Source organism: Salvelinus namaycush, chromosome 4 (assembly GCF_016432855.1).
Source record: "Salvelinus namaycush isolate Seneca chromosome 4, SaNama_1.0, whole genome shotgun sequence".
In the NCBI taxonomy this organism is placed as follows: Eukaryota; Metazoa; Chordata; class Actinopteri; order Salmoniformes; family Salmonidae; genus Salvelinus; species Salvelinus namaycush.
The window spans coordinates 63,211,361-63,226,760 of NC_052310.1; the positions used below are offsets into that span (position 1 = coordinate 63,211,361).

Consider the following 15,400-nt stretch of genomic DNA (forward strand, 5'->3'; position numbering starts at 1 on the left):
CCTCCACTACACACACACACACTTCTTATTTTTTACCCCTTTTTCTCCCAAATTTCGTGATATCCAAATTGGTAGCTACAGTCTTGTCCCATCACTGCAACTCCAGTACGGATAGAGGTGAATATCGCGAGCCATGTGTCCTCCGAAACATGACCCTACCAAAACGCACTGCTTCTCGACACACTGCTCGCTTAACCCGGAAGCCAGCCGCACCAATGTGTTGGAGGAAACACCGTACTACTGGCGACCGTGTCAGCGTGCATGCGCCCGGCCTGCCACAGCAGTCGCTAGAGCGCGAAGGGACAAGGACATCCCTGCTGGCCAAACCCTCCCCTAACGATGCTGGGCCAATGGTGCGCCGCGTCATGGGTCTCCCGGTCACGGCCGGATGTGACACAGCCCGGGATCGAATCCGAATCTGTAGAGACGCCTCTAGCACTTAGACCAATGCGCCACTCGGGAAGCCCCTACATACACACAGTTCTAAAGTCAACTGCTGCACCCCTGAGTAGTGACAAAAGCCCGACCCTAGTCAACACAGTGACTAGGGTCAGAGCCCTATACTACGAATCAGGTTTGAGGAGTTACTGAGGTAACTTTGGTCAACTCTCGAGTTCAACTCGGGATAACCAGTACCACGAAAGTGGCTCACCTTTTAGCCAGGTTGATTTCTATGGCAACGAACGCTTCAAAACTAACCTGCTCCGAGGCAGGCTAACTCAGGGCTAACTCCATTTATCCCGAATGAAGTGTCTGAGCCGCGAGTTGAGGATAAATTAAATCAGATTTCCTCCCTTTCGTAAAGATCGCGTCATCCTCCCCTTCATTTGAGGAAGTGTTCATTTTTTATGTGTTAAAAACTAGTCATGTTAAAATACCTATCACATTACACATTTAATAATGACAGAATGCATTTGAAACTTCAAGCACAGTAAAACTTTTGTAAGGAGGAAGCCTGTGCTGGAATGTGAAGCTAACTGAAGCTGGCTAGCTTTAGAAAACCCTGAGTAGATCTAGCTTCCTTCGTAGTATACCCCTCTGGTTTCAATTGACTCTTTTGGCATAGAGAAACTATGTCACTGTCTATGAAGGGAAAAAAACTAATTCAGGGGACTCTCCCCCAAAATTACAAGGAAGACAAGCCAGAACATCACAATTGAAAACCAAAGTGTGCAGGAAAAACCTTTTCAGTGGTTTTAGTTAAGGTAGTTGATGCAAACTAGCCACTTGTGAAATGCACTCATTAAAGATGACCTCCGTGATCTCCATCTTGCTAGCTACTGGTGTAGTTCCTCTATGCCAAGAGTCCATCATTTAAATCAGACCCTAGTCACTGTGTTGCCAATGGTCGTGTTTTCGAGATTACACCCAGATATAGTAGCAATGAAAATCTGAAACTGATTATAATGATTGGTCGACCCACCCGTCCAGGCTGAACTTGGAGAACTGGACGGTGTAGCGAGGCACCACCCTACGAGGGCGGCGTGGGGAGCGATCACGTCTCGGAGAACGGTCCCTGGAGCGTTTACGTATGGGAGAGCGCTCTCTGGACCTTCTGCGCTCACGGTCTCTTTCACGACTGCGTTCATCCTTGGTCCTGAGGATGAGTTCAGGGCGGTCATTACGGTTGGGGAAGCGGGGGGAGGGGTCCAGACGCCGGACGGGCTGAGGCATCATCCTCACTGGGGGCTGAAGCAGACCTCCTGAGAACACATCTAGAGGAAACACGCAAAGCGAGAAAGAGAAACAGACACAGACAGACAAATACATAAACCCAGACAGATATATTACAAATCATTTCTTTATTTTCTGCAAAAGTAGCAACTAAATCTAAAAGCATAAGAAAAACACAAATCGACATCATAGTGCCCCCTACCTTTGGGTGGTGGCTGTGATAGCAGGGGCGGAGGGGGGTTATGTAGGAGCGGGGCCAAGGAGGCAGCAGAGAGCTGGGCCTGGAGCAGGGGAGGAGGGGGACCCTGGGCCTGTACATTGAAATTGGTGGGGGGAGGCAGAGACTGGAGCATGTTGGGACCCGGCTTCATCATATTAGGGCCTGGAGGCTGGCTCTGGGGTGGGGTATGGGAGAAAAGAGGTTAGCATTACCCCAGAGCTGTCCCATGAGGTATCTTACCAGAGTAAGTGATTTATTTTGATTTATTGTCCCATATATGAGCTTAAGTTAAAGAAATGTGCATCATGGATATCATTATGCAAAGAGGACATACACCAAATGAGGTTTGTGCCGCTGCCAAAAGGTAACCATGTGCTAAAGCAAAACAGAACTAGAGGAGTGAGGTTTGGAAGGCGTCCATTTCTTTCACCCAAAATGTTTTTTGGCAAGTACAGTTGTTTCAATCAGGTACAGTGACTAAATTCTGTCAACAAACGAGAAAACTACTGCCAAAGTAGCATATATTCGGTCTGCATTATCTGCAAAGACAGGACAGGTTCCACGAAAAAAAAACGACAAAAAGGTGAAGTTATAAAACTCTGCAAAACCCTGGAATGATAGGTGTATGACTTTCTGTTTGATGTATGGAGAACTTTCCAGTTTTGATAGTAGTTCCCAACCTGTTTGTGAGGTGAAAAGGTGATAATCATGTGTGAAAATCATAACATTGAAGAAGGGTCAGAGAAGTGAAGAAAAAGTGTGTCAAAAGTGCATTCTGAAAGATATCCTAGAAATCCTAGTATTTGTTGATTTAACTTCTTTAATGTCTGTAAAAATGTAAGCACAAAAAACATTACCATCAATGGGACTCGCATGGTTAGCCTAAATCAACAATGAAAGGAAATCTTATGGATTGCACCTTCAAAATTGCAAATTTCCCCTGTTGAGAAATTTTCTTTGATTTCACTGTTAGAAAAGCCCCAATTAGATTGCATTCAGAAACATTTTCTGACAGACCATAAGGCCCCGAGATAAAAATGTATTCAATGCATTTTATGTGCTTTTATAGATCAGGAAACCATCTGGGTCTGAAACACAAATAAATGCTCAGCGTGAAGAAGGAAAAGAGAGAGAAGACAGAAAGTTGAGGAGAGAGAATAGAAGAGAATATAAGAGAGGAGGGAGAAGCACAGATTGTGTGAAAGAAGTAGGAATATGTATAAAGAAAAAAGAAAGAGAATAAGAGGGCCATAGAGGTGTGTGTGTGGGGGGGGGCAGGGTAAGGCGGGGGGAGTGTTACATTTTGTCTGTTGTCCATGCCGACAGAGTGCATGTCTGAGTAGCGCTGCTGCATTCCCTGGTCAGCATAGAAGCTGCTCAGCTGTGGGGGAACTGGAGGTAAGGACTGGGGCTGCTGCTGAAGCTAGGGGAGGAGGGGTGGAGATCAGAGTGGTTAATAACAGACACACAAAGGGCTGGGTTCCAATCTGATCACTCTCAAACTTCACCTCTGCACTGAGATCGAGGGTGAATATGGCAATGGCTCCATCTATACTGCTTGAAGGCTACAAGTAGGCTACATGTAGGCTTACATTACATTTAAATCAGAGAGTGAGTCAAGCAGGGCAGACGGGAAGAGCGAGCCAATGATCAGGTTGGAATCAAACCCTGGAAGCATTCAAATTGAGGTGGAAGGTGTCACTGGCTTATGCCTCGATCAGAACGACAGTGTCATTAAAAAAAATATATATTTAACCTTTATTTAACTAGGCAAGTCAGTTAAGAACAAATTCTTATTTACAATGACGGCCTAGGAACAGTGCCTTGTTCAGGGGCAGAACGACAGATTTTTACCTTGTCAGCTCGGGGATTCGATCTAGCAATCTTTCGGTTACTGGCTCTAACCATTAGGCTACCTGCCGCCTTCGTCATTGCATCAATGCTGAGTAATAAATTCTGCAGTTGTAACCTTCTTCATTATGTAAGCCAAGATTGCTTGTGGATACGTGTGCAACAAAAGTTCAACATTCACCTTTAGCTACTATACTGACCAAAAATATAAACGCAACATGTAAAGTGTTGGTCAAATTTTGTGCACAAATTTGTTTAAATTCCTGTTAGTGAGCATTTCTCCTTTGCCAAGACAATTCATCCACCTGAGAGGTGTGGCATATAAAGAAGCATGATCTTTACGCAGGTGCACCTTGTGCTGGCAACAATAAAATTGCACTAAAATGTGCAGTTGTCACACAACGCTACAGATGTCTCATGTTGAGGGAGCATGCAAATGGCATGCAGACTGCCAGAATGTCCACCAGGACCTCCACATCCTGCTTCTTCACCTGCGGGATCGTCTGAGACCAGTCACCCGGACAGCTGATAAAACTGTGGGTTTGCACAACTGAAGAATTTCTGCACAAACTGTCAGAAACCGTATCAGGGAAGCTCATCTGAGTGCTCGCCTTACTCACCAGGGTCTTGACCTGACTGCAGTTCAGCATTGTAACAGACTTCAGTGGGAAAATGCCCACCTTCGATGGCCACTGACACGCGGGAAAAGTGTCCCAGTTTCAACTGTCCCGGGCAGATGGCAGACGGCATGTATGGCGTTGTGTGGGCAAGCGGTTTGCTGATGATGCCAACGTTGTGAACAGAGTTCCCCATGGTAGCGGGAGGGGGGGGGGGGGGGGGGGGTTATGGCATGGGCAGACATAAGCTAGGCCCATTGTCGTGCCATTCATCCGCCTCCATCACCTCATGTTTCAGCATGATAATGCACGGCCCCATGTCGAAAGGATCTGTACACAATTGTACACAACGCACTGCAAATGCCTCTGCAACCCAATGCTGCAAGGCAAATGCAGAGTTCCATTGGAAATTAATGTACTTCTGGTGTATCAAAACGAAATGACGCTGTCAATCTGATCAAGGTGTAAGGCTTTGGTTTTAGCTGTTGACAGGGTCACCAGGATCATATTCAGTAGGGAGACAAAAGTTATTCAGTTTTACTTCAGGACTGTCTACTGAATGTGTCCCAGGTATGTGTAGGGGCTAGGTGAGGCTCACCGATTGGTTGGCCAGCTGAGGTAAGGTCTGAATGCGCTGGGCGTTCCATTTGAAAGGCATGTTGGGGTTGTACACGGCCTCCACTAGGACCCTGTCACCCACCTGGGGGGTCTTCCCCTTCACCGCACTGTGGAGACATCACCCATTATTTACCCACTTGAAATTGCTTTAGAAACTGCAATATACGGAGACTTCACACTTGAAATTAAACAAAACATTACTGCTTTAGAATAAAAGGTACACAAATTAGGAATGCAATCAGCAAAATATAGAAAACCCATGGGAAAAAAGACAATTGGTCCGATGTCTTCTGTGACCCAATCCTAAAAGGACTCCTAAACTCTATGCACTTGTGGAGATCTGAGAGGACTTGGGCCAGAGTCTGAACACTCACCTGAGCTGGAAGAAGACGTCCTCATCCACAAAGCCGAAGGTGTCATGCAGCTTGTTGACAACGCCGGTGAAGACGCGCTGTTTCTGGGGCTGGCTCTGCTGCTGGCTCTGCTGCTGGTGGCTGGAGCGAGGCGTGGGGTAGGACACGGTGATCTGGGCTGTCTGCTGGGGGTTGGACAGAGAGAGGCTGGTGGGGAGAGCCACGGGGGGCTGGGGAGGAGGAAAGTTATAGGTCAGTGTCCAGCGACAACTTCATCCTACTACTACCTTCTGTATAAGTCCTAAATGGATGAATTGTATGAAGTACCACTAAATTCTAAATCTGTGTATTTAATAATGGAACTGTTTGAAGTGTCTACTGTATATGGAGCCTATCATGTTATTTGCGATTTAATTGAATCAAATGTCCCTTAGCGGTTCTCTTCATTTATTAAAAGGTGTTGATTATTACACTCATTGTGGCCATACATGTCCTGTTATTGTATTTGGCTATGAAGAAGGTTAAAACATTTAACCTGGATTTTAAAACTGAAAAGTGATAAGGTGGGGATGCCTACCGGGAATTTGTTTTCACCACTCCAGTTCTTTCAACATCCGCGCAGATGGCAGAAAAAGAGACACGGTCACGTTAGACTATTATGATGCATTCACAATTCCTTCCCCAATAGCTTTGGTTTTGTACCGCATGCTTCCAAAATCACAGCCTACTTATAACAAGAGCGCGTTTGGAATTTTCATGACAAAATGGCATCTTTTTAGGCCTATTATATTTGACTAAATAATTCTACTCAAGACAAGATGACTTAAGTGGCAATACTTTTTCTGAAAGGTGCATTAAATTTACAAGAGAGACAAGTTTGTTCCTAATCAGCCTACCTGTGAAAGCAGCGCTTGCTGGGGCTGGGGGAGCTGTGGAGAGAATGATAGATATAGATAGAAAGAGAACAGTTACTACTGTGTGTATATAGAATAGAGTACATTCCACACCCCAGCACCAAGAATGAAGTGCCTTGTGATTTGACTGTGCTGCGGCTGGGAACCGCTGCTGCTTACCCCGTATAAGTCTGTATGCTGTTGATGTTGCTAAAGAGACAGGGAACACAAACACGCAGAAATAGCAATAAGTCTTTCATTGAGTCAACTATACATTTGTTGATTGATAGATATCATGAATATGGCTTTTCTCAAATCAAGGCGATTCAAAGTTGTCTGTGCGAGTTGCAAACATCAATAATTTACCCCGTATGAGTCTGTATGTTGTTGATGTTGCTGAAGAAACGGGATACACACACGCAGAAATTGCAATAAGTATTTCATTGAGTAAATAATACATTTGTTGATTGATACATATGAGTATAGCCTTTTTCAAATCAAGGCGATTCAGTTGTCTGTGTGAGTTGCACATCAATAATTTACCCCGTATGAGTCTGTATGTTGTTGATGTTGCTGAAGAGACGGGGTACACACACAAATGCAGAAATTGCAATAAGTCTTTCATTGAGTAAACATTACATTGTTTGATTGACACATATCAAGTGACCAGCATTAGTGAGGTATTTTTCAAGTTGGTTGAACATCAATAATTTGCACAAAAAAAAAACATTCCTAGAGAATGCAGCACAGGAGGCTGCAGAGGGGAGGACGGCTCATAATGATGTCTGGAACGATGCAAACGGAATGGCATCAAACACCTGGAAACCATGTCTGATGTACAGTTGAAGTAGCAAGTTTACATACACTTAGGTTGGAGTCATAAAAACTCGTTTTCAACCAATCCACAAATTTCTTGTTAACAAACTATAGATTTGGCAAGTCAGTTAGGACATCTACTTTGTGCATGACACAATTCATTTTTCCAACAATTGTTTACAGACAGATTATTTCACTGTATCACAATTCCAGTGGGTCAGAAGTTTACCTACACTAAGTTGACTGTGCCTTTAAACAGCTTGGGAAATTCCAGAAAATTATGTCATAGCTTTAGCTTCTGATAGGCTAATTGACATAATTTGAGTCAATTGGAGGTGTACCTGTGGATGTATTTCAAGGCCTACCTTCAAACTCAGTGCCTCTTTGCTTGACATCATGGGAAAATCAAAAGAAATCAGCCAAGACCTCAGAAAAATAATTGTAGAACTCCACAAGTCTGGTTCATCCTTTGGATCAATATCAAATGCCTGAAGGTACCACGGTCATCTCTACAAACAATAGTACGCAAGTATAAACACCATGGGACCACACAGCCGTCACACTGCTCAGGAAGGAGACGCGTTCTGTCTCCTAGAGATGAATGTACTTTGGTGCGAAAAGTGCAAATCAATCCCAGGACAGCAGCAAAGGACCTTGTGAAGATGCTGGAGGAAACAGGTACAGTGGGGCAAAAAAGTATTTAGTCAGCCACCAATTGTGCAAGTTCTCCCACTTAAAAAGATGCCTGTAATTTTCATCATATGTACACTTCAACTATGACAGACAAAACGAGAAAAAAAAAATCCAGAAAATCACATTGTAGGAGTTTTAATGAATTTATTTGCAAATTATGGTGGAAAATAAGTATTTGGTCACCTACAAACAAGCAAGATTTCTGGCTCTCACAGACCTGTAACTTCTTCTTTAAGAGGCTCCTCTGTCCTCCACTCGTTACCTGTATTAATGGCACCTGTTTGAACTTGTTATCAGTATAAAAGACACCTGTCCACAACCTCAAACAGTCACACTCCAAACTCCACTATGGCCAAGACCAAAGAGCTGTCAAAGGACACCAGAAACAAAATTGTAGACCTGCACCAGGCTGGGAAGGCTGAATCTGCAATAGGTAAGCAGCTTGGTTTGAAGAAATCAACTGTGGGAGCAATTATTAGGAAATGGAAGACATACAAGACCACTGATAATCTCCCTCGATCTGGGGCTCCACGCAAGATCTCACCCCGTGGGGTCAAAATGATCACAAGAACGGTGAGCAAAAATCCCAGAACCACACGGGGGGACCTAGTGAATGACCTGCAGAGAGCTGGGACCAAAGTAACAAAGCCTACCATCAGTAACACACTACGCCGCCAGGGACTCAAATCCTGCAGTGCCAGACGTGTCCCCCTGCTTAAGCCAGTACATGTCCAGGCCCGTCTGAAGTTTGCTAGAGAGCATTTGGATGATCCAGAAGAAGACTGGGAGAATGTTATATGGTCAGATGAAACCAAAATAGAACTTTTTGGTAAAAACTCAACTCGTCGTGTTTGGAGGACAAAGAATGCTGAGTTGCATCCAAAGAACACCATACCCACTGTGAAGCATGGGGGTGGAAACATCATGCGTTGGGGCTGTTTTTCTGCAAAGGGACCAGGACGACTGATCCGTGTAAAGGAAAGAATGAATGGGGCCATGTATCGTGAGATTTTGAGTGAACCTCCTTCCATCAGCAAGGGCATTGAAGATGAAACGTGGCTGGGTCTTTCAGCATGACAATGATCCCAAACACACCGCCTGGGCAACGAAGGAGTGGCTTCGTAAGAAGCATTTCAAGGTCCTGGAGTGGCCTAGCCAGTCTCCAGATCTCAACCCCATAGAAAATCTTTGGAGGGAGTTGAAAGTCCGTGTTGCCCAGCAACAGCCCCAAAACATCACTGCTCTAGAGGAGATCTGCATGGAGGAATGGGCCAAAATACCAGCAACAGTGTGTGAAAACCTTGTGAAGACTTACAGAAAACGTTTGACCTCTGTCATTGCCAACAAAGGGTATATAACAAAGTATTGAGATAAACTTTTGTTATTGACCAAATACTTATTTTCCACCATAATTTGCAAATAAATTCATTAAAAATCCTAGTGTGATTTTCTGGATTTTCTTTCTCATTTTGTCTGTCATAGTTGAAGTGTACCTATGATGAAAATTACAGGCCTCTCGCATCTTTTTAAGTGGGAGAACTTGCACAATTGGTGGACTTGCACTAAATACTTTTTTGCCCCACTGTACAAAAGTATCTATATCCACAGTAAAACGAGTCCTATAATTGACATAACCTGAAAGGCCGCCCAGCAAGGAAGAAGCCACTGCTCCAAAACTGCCATAAAAAAGCCAGACTACGTTTGCAACTGCACATGGGGACAAAGATTGTACTTTTTGGAGAAATGTCCTCTGATCTGATGAAACAAAAATACAACTGTTTGGCCATAATGACCATCGTTATGTTAGGAGGAAAAAGGGGGAGGCTTGCAAGCCGAAGGAACACCATCCCAACTGTGAAGCACGGGGGTGGCAGCATCATGTTGTGGGGGTGCTTCACAAAATAGATGGCATCATGAGGTAGGACAATTATGTGGATAAATTGAAGCAAAATCTCAAGACAACAGTCAGGAAGTTAAAACTTGGTCGCAAATGGGTCTTCCAAATGGACAATGACCCCAAGCATACTTCCAAAGTTGTGGCAAAATGGCTTAAAGACAACAAAGTCAAGGTATTAGAGTGGCCATCACAAAGCGCTGACCTCAATCCTATAGAAAATTTGTTGGCAGAACTGAAAAAGCGTGTGCGAGCAAGGAGGCCTACAAACCTGACTCAGTTACACCAGCTCTGTCAGGAGGAATGGGCCAAAATTCACCCAACTTACTGTGGGAAACTTGTGGAAGGCTACCCAAAACATTTGACCCAAGTTAAACAATTTAAAGGCAATGCTACCAAATACTGAGTGCATGTAAACTTCTGACCCACTGGGAATGTGATGAAAGAAATAAAAGCTGAAAGAAATAATTATCCTATTATTCTGACATTTCACATTCTTAAAATAAAGTGGTGATCCTAACTGACCTAAGACAGGAAATGTTTACTAGGATTAAATGTCAGGAATTGTGAAAACTGAGTTAATGTATTTGGCTAAGGTGTATGTAAACTTCCGACTTCAACTGTATTTGATATCATTCCACTGATTCCGCTCCATTCATTACCACAAGCCGTTATCCCCAATTAAGGTACCACCAACCTCCTGTGGAATGTAATATAAGACAACTACTACATAGGTCAAAGAGAACAAAGGGGAAAACTATGCTGCAGAGTCTAGCCTCTAAAAAATCTGATTTGACAAACACGGATGCCATTTTCTTTTATCTAAGTGAAACCCATTTGTCAATGAAATCCTGTGACTCAGTGAGTGAGAGGTCTAACTGACGTGATATGAACTGGCTGCTCTGGGTTAGAACACTCAGTGTTCTTCAAGTGGGTTAAAGTTCTGGAACTCTGCCCAGTTCGACAGTTTTCCTGACAAGCTCTAATTCGTTTACAAACCAAGCAGCAAAAACATGTATCAAACCCCCAACAGAGCACTACTCCAGATATTCTCAAAGCCTTTATAACTGTACCAAGGTCCACCACAGAATGTCATATGACAGGAAAACAGAATATTTTGTATAACTAAAAAGGAAAGATATGTGCTCATTAGGAGAGATTGAAGACATTAGGAATTCCAGATTGATCGTCATATGAACTAACATTATATGACATACTAAACATCTTCTCCAATCATAGCCATCAGGGGCAAAACTCAAAACACATAAGGTCAATAGCTTCTAAGAGAAACTTCATCCTACTCAACCTAGAACAGGGTATTTCACTTGGTGTAATGGCCATGTGTCTCACCTGATGGGGTACATTGTAGAGCTGCTGAGGAGGAGGCTGCTGAGGAGGAGGCTGTTGTTGCTGCTGCTGCTGCTGTTGCTGTTGTTGCTGTTGTTGCTGCTGCTGCTGCTGCTGTTGCTGATACTGCTGCAAGGCCGAGTTGATTTGAGACTAAAACAATAAGCGAGATGAGACAGAGAAAAAGTTAAAATGACTTGATGTTGCTTTGAAGGGAAGACCATTTACTAAACAGTTAGTGACTTCATACTCAACCACAGCGATGAGAAGAAAAAAAGGGTTATTTTTCTCAGACTTTCACTCAGAATCTAAAGAGTATGTTGTTCACACTGATCTGTCTCATGGTGTGGGGGTGTTTATCAGTTCATCACCCACAAATCATAACACGAGAACAGGTTTTCCAACATCACAGCTCCTTCAAGTCTAGTGAGGTTTGGCTGCTTACCAATCTCTGTACCTCGGTGGTTCCCAAACCAGTTTGTCTGACCAAAATAATGCTCATCATTGGAAATGTTTCTTCAGTAAACAAAATCCAGAAAGTTCAAGTGAAATTAGACGTGATCAACCAATGGGGTATCTCCCTACCATTTTGGGGACTATTGGGTTGTGTTCATTTGGCACAAAACCAAAGTTACTACCTGAGCTTATCCAACAACAACAACAGTGACCCGAATCAGGAAACTAGGCATATGTCGCAAGTCACAGAAGGGCCGTTTGAATTATTTCTGTATTTTTATCAAAGTGTCTTTTTTTGGCAGAAATGCCTTCTCGAAAATGTGAACTTTCATGTGCCTTAATAACAAACTTGTATGCCATCTGTAAATATGAATAAAATTGTTAAATTAAGAGCCTTGTTGGTTAAGCCACAGAAAAATATAGCAACCTTTCCACTAGCCATGATTGGCTGAGATAACGAGTGAGCTGGACATGCCGAGAGAGGAGTTCGGATTGGTCTGCCATATTCAAGGCTTCTGTCAATTTGAGCTCGTCAGTCTATGTTGGTAATCCTGTCGAACTAGGCTTTTTTTTTTTTTAAATGTATTGTGTAGTGGAGCTGCATAAGTGTTGCTCTCCACTTTCTGGAGGATGAAGTTTTGCAATCAGTGGAATTAGAGTATGATAGGTAAAGAGACGGAGAAAACCCCTGTCTCCGGATTACATCTTCAAACTAAGGGCAACCGTGGTATGGCATTCCTGACAGGGAGACGCGTCCATAATTTCTGTCAAAATTAGAAACGTGTAATATCTGAAAATGTAAGATAGCTAGCTACATTTTGAGATATGACACGTTTCTAATTTTGACAGAAGATGCTTTCATTTCAAGCTAAAATGTACTGTTAGCTAGCTAGCTAACGTTAGCTGGCTGGCTCCCTAGCTGACGTTATTCTTTGTTTCCCAGTACCGTTTGCTTTTCTAGTTAAAGCCTAATGTTAGCTTGCTAACATTGAACCTGGTTGGTTAGCTCCTAGTACTGTGACATTGTTGGAACTTTGTTCATTGTTGTTTAACTAGCTAACGTTAGCTGGCTGGCTCGTTAGCTAACGTTACGTGGCGTGTGTACAACACCTGCTGAATATTGCCGGTGTCAGTAAACGTTTGCAAAAAAATAATTAAAGTAATTAAATTGTTGCCAGCAATGCTGGTTAGGCTGTTTTCATGTTATCCAGAGGTAAACAAATCATCGGCCAGTGCGTCAAGTGTGCGCTCTGAGAGCGAAACAAGATGGGTGGGGCTAAAGCTTAAGAGGGTGTGAACGATGCTGAATGGGTGTAGACAAAGAAGAGCTAGATACCAAAACATTCAAAGGTGATTTTCTCAAAAGTGAGTTTAAAAGTTGATCAACTTTCAAAGCAGAATTACTTTCCCATTGTTCCTCAAATGCAGTGTATAATATACCATTTTGTAGCTCTGAGTCTCTACTTTTATCCAATGTAAAAAACACAATTTCACATTTTGCTACATAAGACCGAATCCAGGTGGTGAGTCACAAATATGATCATATTCTGTTAAAGAACATGTAGCTGCATTGTGCCTAGCGGAACACTGCCAAGCTGAGCCTAGCGTAGCTCACCTGTTGCAGTGCTGCAGCGGCGGCGGCTGCGGCTTGCTGCTGCAGGGCTGCAGTTTGTTGGGATAGCTGGTAGTTGGAGGCGGACGACTGGGAGTTGAGGGAGGCTGCAGACAGGGCCGATTGCTGGGAGTACATAGAGGGAGACGCACCCAGGAGAGATGGCTGCTGCACACCTAGAGCTGCAGGGGAGAGATGGGTGTGGGAATAGAAGAATGCGGAAAGAGTGGTGTTAGGATGTATGGCAAGTGAAAGGAATGGAGTGATAGACCGGCAGAACAAGAACGAGAAAAGAAATGACGGGAGAGAGAGAAAGAAAAAAGTATATTACTTTGAATATCCAGCGGACTAATCTGAACCCCCTCCATCACAAACTTTGCCAAAGAGATCAGTGAGATTCAGTTTCCTTCAAGCACTGTACCCTCAACCCAGCGTTACCGTTATCCGGTAATAGCAAGCTTTTGTCCCAAAAAATAATAATAGAAAAACTGATCAATAAAATTGGCACCGGCCAATTTGCGAAATAATGCTTTTTAGCCTATTTATTATTGGAAATATGTTTATCGGTCAATAGGTACATTTGCATAATTTAGTGGAATTAAAATGGCGCACAGTATATTCTTTATGCATCTTATTAATCACACATGTAGGCCTACAGCATACAAATACAGAGCCTTTGAGCAGAAAATCAGTCAGCTTCTCAAACAGCAAACATAGGCAACGGAAGTCAGGCTTCATCAACGCATCACACACCACTTTGCAATGAGCTGGAGGCAGTATGCATTTTGAAAACATATACTTAATTGTTTGAAACCTGAACATTTTAATACATATTATGAGGCATGTCTTACCTGCTTCCAAATGTGTAGCCTAGACAACTTTCTTTCATTGTCCAGTAGCCAAATAATTCTCTGTCACATGAAACCACTTGCATGAGCGGTGTCCTTTTGACAATGGTGTTTTCCTGCTAATTGCATTACGGAACGAGCATTAGTGCATAGTCTAATGCCTTGTGCGCATTGCTGCGCTTATAATGTTAAGAACATTATACATTTTAAAATAAACGTTCTGATCTATTGCATCAGACTCATTGCTTAGATGTGGATGTCGATTAAGGCAGCCCCCCACACCTCTCTGATTCAGAGGGGTTGGGTTAAATGCGGAAGACACATTTCAGTTGAATGCATTCAGTTGTACAACTGACTAGGTATCCCCCTTTCCATTAATTTATTTTTATTTTTATGTAGCCTAGGCCTACTGGTTGTATGAATTTGGGATCCATCGTCCGACAGCTATCCCAAAGTCTGTTTGGAATAGGCCATTTCTTTCTCCACCAGCTGACCAATAAAATGTGTCAACTTTTTTACTATGGGGGATAGTAGATTGACAGAATAACTGTCCACATTTACTAGCCTAACATCTTCAAAGTGCACATCAAAATTTCGTAGGAAAGACCGCACATCGTCCTCGACATTCATGTTCTGTTAATCCTTAAGAGTCTAAGCTGGGGGTTCGGTCTACTAAGCTAACCTATGGAATTCTTAAGATAGCTAAATGATCCTTGGTATGACTGTGACATAGAATATTAGGACCCCTTAAGGTATGTATATGATGAAACAGAATTTGATTACTGCTATTATCCCATAGAAACGCAATGAATAACAGCTTCATACATGGATAAATATAGAGTAATAAAAAAAAAACTATTCAAAAAATGAAGTTATGAAAGATTGACATGCTTTTAACCCCTTATTTTAGGGACCCCTATTTTAGGCACATCTCCATATATACTGTACTTCCATTTATTTTTTAAGCTGGTACCGGGCTACTTTCAGACAAGTCTTGTGAGGCTTCTGGGTGTCCTAGAGCAAAACAACCAACCTGTTCGTGAGAGACTCACCTTTCCTTAGAGGGAGCATATTAGTGTGTTGCCCAAACTATTCGGACACTACTGACAGAAGTTGGCACATCGGCTGTACCGACTTCAGAAAAGTCCTGTGACGTTTGTGGGGGTCGTAGAGCAAAACTGAGAACACCATCGTGTTCGTGGGAGTCATCTTTAGTTTGTAGGTCAAACCGTTCGTACGTTATAGACGTTTTCATGAGAAGACCGATTTTCGGAATGTCTCATGATCTGACAAACACTGCTCCACCTCTGCCACCTTCACCGCAGATGCGGAAGGGCGACATCGGCAGATGCTGTGGATTGAGACGCAGCCCTTGCCCAAAAAAAACCTGACGGATTTTGATGGGAAATGTTTTATTGTGTTAATTCATTTAGACTCTAGGGTGTGAAAATGAATTACCATAATCTAAATGTGATTTCTGTCAGTCATTCTGAGCACCGTGGGTGGAC

The 15,400-nt window shown here is 43.1% G+C and overlaps 1 protein-coding gene across 2 annotated transcripts in view; it reads right to left on the minus strand.

Annotated features, from left to right (window-relative positions):
• LOC120046713 (cell division cycle and apoptosis regulator protein 1-like) overlaps positions 1 to 15,400 on the minus strand; it is a 37,398-nt gene that overhangs the window by 19,906 nt on the left and 2,092 nt on the right. The window contains exons 3-13 of one of the 2 annotated variants that reach the window (XM_038992154.1): positions 13,048 to 13,226; positions 10,980 to 11,129; positions 6,770 to 6,799; positions 6,407 to 6,436; positions 6,230 to 6,262; positions 5,911 to 5,937; positions 5,355 to 5,563; positions 4,961 to 5,087; positions 3,195 to 3,317; positions 1,877 to 2,069; positions 1,424 to 1,715 (exon numbers count right to left, since the gene is read on the minus strand). In XM_038992154.1, coding sequence (XP_038848082.1) covers positions 1,424 to 1,715; positions 1,877 to 2,069; positions 3,195 to 3,317; positions 4,961 to 5,087; positions 5,355 to 5,563; positions 5,911 to 5,937; positions 6,230 to 6,262; positions 6,407 to 6,436; positions 6,770 to 6,799; positions 10,980 to 11,129; positions 13,048 to 13,226 — 1,393 coding nt within the window. The remainder of the gene's footprint in view (positions 1 to 1,423; positions 1,716 to 1,876; positions 2,070 to 3,194; positions 3,318 to 4,960; positions 5,088 to 5,354; positions 5,564 to 5,910; positions 5,938 to 6,229; positions 6,263 to 6,406; positions 6,437 to 6,769; positions 6,800 to 10,979; positions 11,130 to 13,047; positions 13,227 to 15,400) is intronic. The other variant, XM_038992155.1, reaches the window with a different exon arrangement.